The 11957-nt window shown below is 41.1% G+C and overlaps 1 protein-coding gene across 5 annotated transcripts in view; it reads right to left on the reverse strand.

Annotated features, from left to right (window-relative positions):
- Window positions 1–11800, reverse strand: part of GSAP (gamma-secretase activating protein) — a 46553-nt gene extending 34753 nt beyond the window's left edge. Inside the window, exons 1-10 of one of the 5 annotated variants that reach the window (XM_014963776.1) lie at window positions 11631–11768; window positions 10711–10869; window positions 7953–8026; window positions 6166–6351; window positions 3958–4014; window positions 3185–3254; window positions 2702–2758; window positions 2479–2567; window positions 2020–2089; window positions 1184–1233 (exon numbers count right to left, since the gene is read on the reverse strand). In XM_014963776.1, coding sequence (XP_014819262.1) covers window positions 1184–1233; window positions 2020–2089; window positions 2479–2567; window positions 2702–2758; window positions 3185–3245 — 327 coding nt within the window. In that variant the 5' untranslated portion in view covers window positions 3246–3254; window positions 3958–4014; window positions 6166–6351; ... (1 more) ...; window positions 10711–10869; window positions 11631–11768. The other 4 variants (XM_014963775.1, XM_014963777.1, XM_014963772.1 and 1 more) reach the window with 4 other exon arrangements.
- Window positions 11801–11957: the final 157 nt, after the last annotated feature.

Genomic DNA, 11957 nt, shown 5'->3' on the forward strand with positions numbered 1-11957 from the left:
GAAAAAAAAAAATAATGACAGAAGAGGTGCAAATACTTAGGGGCTTAGAGGGAATATGCTGCTTGCTAGCTGCACCTTTTTTTGTGTGCGAGGTGCTCAGTTTAAAGAGATCAGAAGCACAATTTTCAGGGTATATCTACTACCAAATATTTCCTTTTAGATTTCCTTGCCTGCAAGAAATTCACCACTTAAGCTGCTCAAAGTGAACAAAGAAAAACAGACGTCACTCCATCACAGAGAAGGGGAGAGGAGTGAAATACCACAGTCAGTTCAGAACCAGCTACGTTAACTATTGAAGGAAGATGCGTTAGCTCTGAAAGAGATTTCTATCCAAAGTCTCAGCCACACGATGGAGAGTACTGGCAGCAGGAAAAGGGACAGGACTGGGGAAAACTGCTGGGACTCTATAAATGCACTCCTGAAAGATGTAAGATTTCATATCCTTTAATAGACTTGTTTTGGTTGACATTGATCTGTTTTTTCTGGTTATACTCTTAGTCTTTACTCCACTACTGTAGTCCAGCATATAAAACTTCTCTGCTTTAAAAGCAATAATAAAATTTGAGAAAACCATGAAAGACTTCAAAGTGACTGAAAATCAGGACCATAACTTTTTCCTTCCAAGCCTACATTTGTCTTCATAAAGCACAACACTGACTTGGTGACACAATTCTTTACTACATTGCATGTATGCTTATTAATAATAAGCTTTTTAAGCAAAACATACATCATCAATTTGTTGAACACAAATTCAAGTTAAAAAAAAGAAAAAAAGATGAGGGTAAAGACTTTGGAGCATTCACAGTACTTGGAGTGTATCTAAGTTGCATGCCTTCTGTTTTTTCAAATGAATCCTTTGCTGGAACAGACTCCCAGAAGGCAAAGTGAGGAAGGTGACTCTGCAAATATTTTGAATGGTTCAAAACTAAACTTATGCTATGTTTTGTCTAAATTTCTAACAAACAAACACATTCAACAACAAAAAAACAATAAAACAAATAACTTTCCTCATAGATTACATGGGTTCTCAATCAGCTTTGTGGTAGGCTGCACAATACTCTCTTTAAAATACTTTGTGTTATCCAAGGATAAAGCTACAAAAACCATTTAGCTAAAATTACAGATATTTAAATTTTCAATTAAAGTAAAAATACTTCAAAACTCAAGATTTTTCAGGTCTTACCACTTTGTGTTCTTCTTCTGCCACAACATGAATGTCAAATTGTTCAACATCTTTAAAAGACATTTTAAAAAAAAATAATATTACAAACATACATTTTTATATGCTTTTACACAGCTAATTAAACAACCCCACCTCGTACAATGCTGTTACAACATTTTAGGGCTAGGAAAGTTCTACTCAGTGTAAGAGGAAACCTGTGATATCTGAACACAGGCGCCTACGCAGAGCCCCGGACCCCGTTCCTGCCCTGAGCGGAGGCCGGCCTCAGCTGCACTCCCCCATGGAAACAGCTCTCTGCCACCATCCGCACAGCACCCTCAGGGAGAGAAGATGGGAAAAAGCCATCTCACTCTTTAATAAGACTGAAAGAGAAGAGGGATAAACAGCCTTTTCCAAGTGTCCACTTCTGTCCGTTCCCTTGCATTAGATGATGCGAAGTGAGCTGAGTCCGAGGAACTATTGTCCTATCCTTATCCCACTTGTCACGTGTTAAATCACAATCCATATCTCAGTCAATTGATCTGTTCTGAATTTATATAGGCAGCTACAAAAGTCTATTTTAGTTTTTTTAGAAATAACTGATGAATGCACGAACTAAGCAAATAGAAATAAAAATAACTGATGAATGCACGAACTAAGCAAATAATTGCAAAGATCGCCATTCTACTAAAATTGAAAAAAATCCCATAAAATTATATAGTTTTTGGAAGACATTCAGAATACTTAGAATAGCTCACACCCTTCTTTTTTTTTTTTTCCAATAGAAGTCTACCAAAAATATAATCTCTAATGATCATCTAAAAGAATGATAATGTACTTTCAAAATATTAACTCACATTTATCTTCTGAAACTAGCAAGAGGCGACTTCCTGTAAAAGCATTTCTGTCTTCAGCTGGGTAAAGAAACTACACAGAAAGTTTCACAAAAGTAAGTAAATAACCAAAGTAGTTTAGAACACTTATCTAAAATGCTTTTCTTTAGCTGGATATTTTCATATTTTTAAATTAAGACAGGCACACTAATGATATTAATAAAAATAGCTACTATTACAGACTAATGGTCACCAATCACTACAATTACAAGCTTTGGGGGACTGAAGAGAAATAAAAAAAAGCTGCCTTCATGTCAGAGGAATATTCTACATCAAACATTTTTCTCATCCTATGAAGAAAAAGAGCCACACTATGTCTGTAACAGTTGCAAGACAGCATGAAATATTTCTGCATTCAACCATCTTTTCCATCTAGCATAGTGGATTAATAAGGTCTATATTTAGATTATTTGAATAATTTACCTGTACTCGAACACAGCTATCCACAGCCTTTAGGACTCTCACATTATTAATGGGATGAATTTCAATTAGCAAGGTTAAATACTTGGATACTGCAAAAAGAACACATTTTAAATAACAGGTTTTTTATGCACAATTCTTTTTTTCTAAACAGAAATTATGTGGGGGGAAAAAAGCAAAAGGGTACAATATTTCTAACAGTATTAAAACAATCTACTCGTAGTACCTGACTGTAATAGCCGACTTACTCTTTCTTCCTCTGTATATTGACGGAAGCTGACCGCTAAGGGGGGAAAAAAAACCAAATATAATCCCTGTGAGCATGCATATTGAATATTAATCTTATTAAACATTCTTGGACTAGAGAGCATCGCAATTTATTTGTTTTTACCAAAAGCATTCTGTTAAAGGACCAAAAGAAGTTCTTCTAGATGTAAGAGGCGTGTATAAATGCAGGAGGGGGAAGTGAGCTAAGAGTCAGCGTGTCTTTGATTTTTGTTTTAATAAAACAGCAATATCATTACAGCTGTGTCTTTAAGCTGTCACCTATGTTACTTAGTATGGGTCCACTGAAATACATAGACTGCTGTGGGTCAAAACGGGTCAAAATAGATTCAAGTATTTCTAGACCCAAACATATCATCCTACTAAACTAAATCATCTTTACCACAACGAAAAAAAGAAAAATTATGATAAAACACATATTTACCCAATAACGTCCTTTCATTGTTGACCGAACAACTGATTATGCGTAGATCCCTCTCAAACATATAGAGGTGCTGCAGAGAAACACATTCATCCTAATAAATAATTTTAACTATATTAAAAAAGCCATCTAATTATTCCTCCTTAGGAAAACACTGCTGACCAGTACACCATTTTTATTTTTAAAGCAAATAATTTCACATCCAGAAGAACCACATTTCAAGCCTCAATTCTATCACTTCTCCTTTTTCTCATTTGTTTGTCTTACTGTTTCTTTTGAGCTCTATGTTGCCACTAAAGCAGCACAGCAGACCTTTATGTAAATACAAAATTTCACCCATTTCATAATGTTATGGGGACACCTGCAAAGGCCTGTCATCGTGATTCCAGCCACTGAACTGAAGTACATTCACCTTCAGAATAATTTCTGACACACAGTAGTGCCAAGCAAACTGAAGATGCACACATAACACCAAAACCCCAAACCATTTACTTCTTAGCACACAGGTTCAGCATGAAGAGGAGTGGAAAAAGCTTGAATTGGTTGCTTAGAAATAAAGATTGCAGACGTGACACTTTACTGTTCCAAGGTCATTCAGATGCTCTGTAATGTTCTGCATCTAAATACTACTGAGCATCATTCAAATACCTTCTCTGGTCTCTCTTCTGTTTCAAACGTGCATTCCTTAAGAACAAAACATACTTGTTGCAAGGCATCAAAATCTGAAATGCTACAGCACTGTCTTTCACCAGGGAAGAGTCTGGTATTGCTCTCACCTCATTTTGTTTAGTTTGAAGATCGTACAATCCAATGTGAGTACTTCTCTGATTTCCCTATGGATGAAAACAAATTAGCACTGGCAATGTAAATATATACAAACTTAAATGTTGTTTTCATTTTCTTTCCTACCTCCCTCTTCCCTTCCCCCAGCCCCTTGACACACATCCTCACACACTTCCCTGTCCTATAAACAGGCAGTTAATTATCTAATTCCAAGAAAGTGAGGCAAGAAAGAGAACAAAGATTATTTTTTTTTCCTTTTAGAACTAAGGCACAGGACAAAGCTGAAATGTGGCCAATCCACAGCCCACAAGGCGTTGCATAAGCCAAGTGAGCCTCTCTCACTCTCACTCGGGTTCTAAATTGGTTTTTGTTACAGGCAGCAGGGCCAGGAGGCGGGACGTCTGACGAGAATCAAAGGGGATGCTCTGACCCCTGGAAGATTTAAGGCTGGGATTCCAAACCTCACCAACTCGGTGGGTCACTGCTCAAAAGGGAGCACAGAAACATCAAACATCACCAAACACAGCTTCCAGGGGTCTGGCTGCAGGCTGAAAAAAGGATTTCAGCTCCAAAACACTAACATCCTCCGTACTTAGCTACTGAAAAATAGACTTTACAAGACTGGTAACAGTACTACACCAGTGCCCATATCTGTACATAAGCTAACATTTACTTTAAAGATTCTTGTATTGCCTTGCAAAATAGAAGTGCTCGACACCAGAATTCACTTCTGTTAAAAATATCTACCTTTACACCAATTATCAATGTCACAAAAGACAAACACTTTCAAAACTACAGTCCAACTCAATACTCTAAAATAAGCCTGAAAATAAAGCTCGTTCTCCACCCTCCCCTGATTTCAGGCAGAATGCACTTGATTTTCTTCCACTTAGCAGACAAAGGTTGTTTTCTATTTGTATCTATTAGGAAACAGGCCAGGGCAGCTCAGTTTAGTTGACATCCTTGTTTGTGCACTATCCTCACTGACAACGTCACGGCTACAGTATGTTGCTGTAAAACCAACAGGAAAGGCTCACGGACATATAGCTGTGTCTTGCAAAAGTGGTAACTCGTTAGCTATAAATAGTTTGTCGTGAAGGGTGGGAGAGCAACAAAGAGATATTGAACTGCCTTAACAACTCAGTAAGACCTGTAGCTTGTTAGAAGCCGTAATTAAATAATGATTTCTCCAAGCTAAGTTTAAGGAAACACAAGGACTAGCTGCAGACACTAAAAGCAGCCTGTTTTCCCAGGTAAGTTTTCTAGACACATATTAGCAGAATAGAATAGCAGTACAAAAAGAATACTTATATTTCAGAACAAGTTTGTAAAAATTTGTGTCAAACTGGGGCCTAAAACTACTTGTCATTCAGTAAGATGCACACACCAAGACTCTTATTTCTGCAAACAGGAATGGAGACTCCTCTTAAAAGGTTTGCAGTAAACTCCAAAACCACAGAACTATACCCATACGTTGTCAATGGACTGATTCAGAAAAGGAAACATTTGGATTGAATCCTTGTTAAGTCATAGTAAAGTGTAAAAAGACAGACCCAGACACACAATACTCCCAATGTTTGCTAGTTTTCAGCATTCTACTCCTGAGAGTGGAGAAGAAAAAATTCAGTCCTGCTGTAAGGTTATCACAGTCCCAAGGTGTGACTGCAGCTGACACAGATGTAACTGGTTTAACAAAAGCACGGACATGAGGAAAGGCACAGCCTTAGCAGCTCAGGACACCCGATAAGTGCTACACAGCTACAGCCTGGGCCACCATGTGTGCTCCTAGCAATACAGGAGCCACCCAGAGTCACAGGAGCTCGGGGGCAGGCACACCCACATGTTCCTATCGTGCAGGCAGACAAGCGTGGGCGTATTGACTCCAGTTGACATCAACAGCACCTAAGTGGGTACCAACACTTTCAGCTGAAGAACAGAATTTTTATTGATCCAACAGCAACAACAAAAAAAAAAAGAATACCACACACTACGAGCAACTTCTTTCTGGGAGAAGCATCACATATTTAACGCAATACTACCTTAAGATACATTTGTTCTTTGTGAGAGAACTCCAGGAAGCATTTTCCAGTTTGCCCATTAGCAAGTGTGAAAAAACAGTTACATAGAAGCAAACAAAATATGTCAGCATCCTTCCCAACAGAAGAATAAATAAATGCTGGTTCTTCAGCAGGCTGACTCACTCAGGAGAAAAAGATCAGACTATGATGGTAAGAGAACAGGAAAGGAAACAGCAGCATATCCTTCAGGACAGCATTTGAGAGGCGAAAACTGCAGCGCAGCTGTGCAGTTTGCTAGTTTCAGTTCTCAGGCTCTGTCATCCAGCCATTCCTACCACACAAGCTGCAGAGGTCACATTATTCCCAGAACTAGGAAAGAGAAATTACAGTGAACAATTTCAGTGACTTCTTATGCAGCCTTTACGCTTCGGTTTGGGGAACTAACTCTAGGTGTTGAAGTCCTCCAGAGAGTCATTGGTCTATTCAGTCAATGGAGTCTAGTGGTTATTTGTCCATCTCCTCCACCCCACACACCTCCCCCCAGAACCCCAGGCTACAAGTAGCCAGTTCTCTAAACTCCACCAACTGCTTTGGCCAGATCCCTACTGACCACAGTGGGAGCTCAGACATCCAGCACACAGGCAGACACCCATGTTCAGATGTGTGAACCTTGAGCTACAGCTCATCCCGTGTGCCAGCTGCAACAGCCTGAGCAGCACACAAGGCAGTTGGACTCCACCATCAGAAGCCCAAAAAAGCTTAGTGTGAGATTCCATAGATGCTAGGAAGCAGCAACATCACCATGTACATAGTACCAGATCACCTGTTAGGGGCTAGATGGGTTACCTTCATTAAGCCTTTCTAGAGTTTTATGCAATGAAAAAAGCAAAAAAAAAAACAAAAACCAAAAAACTGACACATTCTTTAGTGTTTTTTTTTACGGTTACTGATGTCTTGTGCAGACTCCCCTCCCTATGCTTGTACTAAAGGGGTTTTTTTTACGGTTACTGATGTCTTGTGCAGACTCCCCTCCCTATGCTTGTACTAAAGGAAACATCCACCCACAGTTAAAGTGTATTATACCTTGATGAAGGCCTCACCTCTTCCCTTAACCCTAGGGAAGCTGGAGAATTTTAACACTGTTGAGCTGGAGGGAAACAAAAGGCAGCCCTATTTAACCGGGGTCTGCTATCTGCAGGCTGTACTCTTCAAGAGCCAAGGTCCTCCAGAAACCAGCTGGGTTTACAGATTTCTCCGAGATGCACAAAAAAAGAAAAGAACCTCGTCTCGCTTGTCTCATCAAGGGGAAACCTTCTCAAACCATTTAAAAAGCTCTTTGAACTACAGGTGTTTCAATCTAAAATCTATACATATGCCATGGAGAACAGAATCCTACGTTAAAAAGGATAGCTCTAGATACTTCAAGATACCAAATGAGCAATGATTACTTCAGGCTAGTGGCAGCAAAATGCTACAGACGAATCTTAAAGGGAATGAACAAGAAGGGCAGAAGCAGAGCTTCTTAAGATGCCATTAGATAAATGGCATCTTAACATACATATTGGTAGGAGGAAACATACTTAACTAAAGCAATGCACGTGAATTTAATAGTCAGACATCCATAAGAAATTCTGAGGGTGAAAGAATGTACTGCTTATGAAGAGTTTATCTGTTAAAGAATGGGCATTTCATTCAGAATGAGATTCTGCGCCCCCAAAAAATCAACAGCAAAGACCGTACAGACTTAATCAGGGCAGTACCTTCTCTCCATTTCATCATTCTTAACCTTTGTCTGAAGTGGAGACGGGTATTTTCCCATTGCCCAACTCCCCCAAGCTGTAATTAGTCAAGTTTTCATGTTCTAACCCTCACTGCAAAAAAAATTTAAACTACAAGAACTCAATTAGGCATAGGTACACATACAATGTTATTCTCTGCTATGTTTTTATTAAATTGCAATGCAGACTTACCTTCCACGTATAAATAATTTTTCCATTTCTTTCTACATTTACAACGTAGAGCTCTGATGAATTCTCAGAAGTATCTGAAATAATAAGTATCAAAAGACACAGAAATTTCATTTGAGCTGGTTCATGATATAATTTATGCACACTTTAAGCAAAGTTACTAAATAAATTTTTACATATAAATACTTCACATGCCAAAATTACTTCCTTCTATAAAGAGAGAGGGAGTATTTCTTACACCATTATTTAAATCTGATAAACTTCAACACAAAATAGTTAAGGGGTTTCAAAACACATAGGAAAGAATTATTTATGTGAACTCCCACCTCTTCATTATAATTGTCATTCTAATGGCCACTACCTTTTATGATGAAAACGGAATGTACTTTTTCCACTATCTTCCATTCACAGAAAAAAAAAACAAACACACAAACCTTGCATTTATCCATTATACACAACACAAACAGTTCAAACAGGTTCAAGCAGTTAAGTTGCACTCCAATCCTCAGAATACTACAGAGACAGAACTAGCCAGAGGCAAGCATCAATTGCTCCCATCTCCCCCTTCAGCATCCCAAATTAATGCCTGGAAATAAGCTACATCGTCAGAGGTTAGTGCTACACCACCACCACACCCTGCCCCCATCCCACCCCTCAAGAATAAACCAAAACTGACAAAATTAATCACCACATATACATAAACAGATATGCAACACACCTAGAAGTAAAGGGAATTAAGCCATGCAGGACAAGAGATATGATATGGGGTGTGATTCGGGCTAAAAGGGAAACATGAGCAGGAAGCTAGGATGGACACAGAAAGAGAAGAGCACATCTGGACAAAACAGCACAAAAGAAAAAGTAAAGGAAAATACATTAAAAAAAAAAAAAGATGAAACATTGTACTTAAGGTGACAAAAACGCAGGCTTTCCTGATGCTGCTTTTCTGTTTTCTAATCACTGCAACCACCAAAAAGGTGCTTGTCTCTCATGGAACTTTCACTAAAAGGGAAAATTTTGCCCTTAATTAGGTTGACACCTGCATGATTGGTCCTAGTTTTAAGATAAAGGAAGCTTGTGGTTCAGTAAGCATCAACAAAAAGAATTCTCCACAACTCTCGGCAAGCATTTAGTCAAGTTCAACACTATGTACTTTGCAGTTATCACGAAGCATTGATGGAAAACAGGTAAAACTTAGTTTCACAAGGCTGGTATTATAAACTAGCTTGTACAGCTTGCAGTGATAAGAAGAAAAAAAAAAGCTTTTTGCTTTTTACAAGTATTATCAGAAGGAAATAAATTCTGTACTTTGTTGCGGGAGGACAAAAAAAACTCTTAGTGTACATTTAGCAATGTATCACTTTCTACTGGTTTCGGCTCACTCAAAGTACACTACAGTACCACTGCATCAGGGCTGGCCAGCGATGACTGAGAAGGTCTCAGATAACCATACGTTCTGCTCTTCTCTTAGTGGAAACTTCCCGGAACTTAACCACTACCTCAAACTTTCAAAATGAGTACTATGGTCTCAATACTTTTCTCTCATACAATGCTTCCTCAGAACAGAATTTAGGTAGAAAAGAAGGTCCACCCGAGATCTCCATGTCAATGAATTTCTTTATCACCTGAAACAAAGATCTTAGAGGTGTTGGAAAAGTTCTGCGTCAAAAGCAAGTTTCATACCACTGAACACTTGTGTCAGTGGGAATATTTGCCAAAGAAGAAGTGGCAATTATCTCTGCCCTTGGAAAGTCCTGCAGTCAAATTCTGCACCTAGAACATTCCCACTTGTGTCAGTGGGAATATTTGCCAAAGAAGTGGCAATTATCTCTGCCCTTGGAAAGTCCTGCAGTCAAATTCTGCACCTAGAATTATAACTTCTTCCTCATCCCTACAGCTGAGACCAGCAGATGAAGGGCTGCAAAAGAACCAACCCAACCTGCCTGCCCAGCAAACAACTCTTATCTACATACTCAGGAGAAGGCAGAGTTTGATTTCCTGAAGGCCATTATATGCAGCTCATAAATAAGTGGAATAAAGAGAACAAGGCTGGTTTTCTTCACTTGACACTCCCCTCCCATCATCATAGCTACTCCCAGCTCTCATGCAATTAGAAATTCTCACACACTATCAAGGGCTTTCAAGTTGTCAGGAAAGAAAATAATAAACGTGAGTAACTATAACATCTGAAAGCACTGACATAAAAGTACCGTAACTCCTAAAAATTACTTGCTGTGAATAGGTATTTCTTTGATGTTTAAGTGAATCTTTTCAAATTCCTACCTCCTGCCTTCACATTTGTAATGCAACAGCACTACATCAGGGGGAAAAAGTCAGTATACGCAGACAAAAGCTGAAATGCAATATAGCAATGCTGGTATCTGATTAGATGCACCTTCCAACCTAGATTCTTCCAATTCTGTATTACCAGGGGCATTTACTGAACGAAGAATCTGTGTTATATTTTGTCTCTTTCCCAAACGCAAGTCACCACCATTTTAAAATTGTTATGACAGAAATGCGATAGGTTAATTGACTCCTTGAATTCAACACAGATGAACTGATAATTCACAGATGAATTGATTACATATGGAGAATTTCAGAATTTTACCTCAAACCCCTTCAGTACACCATTCGACCGACAGTTGATCAGTAAACTATCTAGTTTGCATAAAACAATTTTTAACAGATTTTACAACTGATGGCTCGGCAAATAATTTTCTATTATAAAACTAGTAAGAGCCGATACTTTTCATTTTACCTCCAAAGAAGTTCTTATGAAACTATTTGGTAACAGCCTCTCAACGTGGGGCTCAACGCAGGGCTCAACGCAGGAAGCAAGTTGAATATATTAATTGGAAACACCCAAAGGAGTTGAGGTTTCAAGTTCATCACACGGTGCGTCGATGACCATCTCTCTCTACAGAAGCAACAATTATTAGGTTTTTGGTTGTTGGTTTTTTTTTAAGTGAAGGTTTCCACCAGTTTCTGAAAAGCAGAACTGAGCCATCTGCCCTGCAGATGAATATGAGGCAGCACGAGCCAAAAACCACAGGGTCAAGAATACAGTGGGGTCATTCTTGGGGTTGTTTTTTTTCCAACCACCACCTCCAGCGCTTGCTCCGCTCGCTGTCACACACTGCTGTGACAGCTAACACTGCCTAATTTTAACTTGCTGTCATTTAACACGTAGACAGAAAGGTTTGGGTTGGGGGGGGAGGATGTTGCCTCAGAAAGGGGAGTAGCTAAGAGAGGTATGGTAAGTCTTTGGGGGGAAAAGAAAAAAAATTAGGTGTGAAGCAGCAGCAGCAGGAAACCAGCTGTGGAGCGCTCCAGAGGCGCACAAGGTGCTTTCGGCACGGGAGAAGCTCCTTGAAAACACCAAACTTCCCCGCCTCAAGCACCCGGCCCGGGACGCTCCCCGGGGCCCCCCTCCTGAGGGGGACACTCCGCCGCCGCCATTACCCCCGGCCCCCCCGCGGCCGCCGGCGGCGCGGCCCTGACGGGAAGGCGCAGACCCCCGGGCGGGGGTGTCTCGCCTCAGGCCCGGCTCCTCCGCAGCGCACCGAGGCGGCCGGAGGGAAGGAGATGGCTCTCCTCAGCCCTCCCCGGGGAGCGCGGTAGCGGGCGGTCCCGCCACAGCGGAGCCCGCCGGCGCAGCTCCACCCGCCGCGGCGTTACCTAGAGCCGCGGCCCAGCCCCGCGCTGCCAGCCAGGGCACCACATCCCTCCGCAGGTCAAACTCGGCTACCAGGTGAAGCAGCATAACGCCCTCCTCTCGCCCCAACCCCGCCGGGGGACGCGAGGAGGCTGCCGGCCCAGCGCGGCCCCGGCTCCCCTCCGGTCGCCGGAGTTCCCCGCCCCGCCGCACCGGCTCCCCAGGGCCGGCCGCCGCCATGGGCCCGCCCGCTCGCGCCGCTTCGGCGTCTCATTGGGCGCGACGGGTGTCACTCAGCCAGCGGCGGCGAGGAGTGGCTGGGGGGCTGAGTGGCTCCCCCCCCCCCCCCG

Source organism: Calidris pugnax, unplaced genomic scaffold (genome assembly GCF_001431845.1).
Source record: "Calidris pugnax isolate Ruff unplaced genomic scaffold, ASM143184v1 scaffold44, whole genome shotgun sequence".
NCBI lineage: Eukaryota > Metazoa > Chordata > Aves > Charadriiformes > Scolopacidae > Calidris > Calidris pugnax.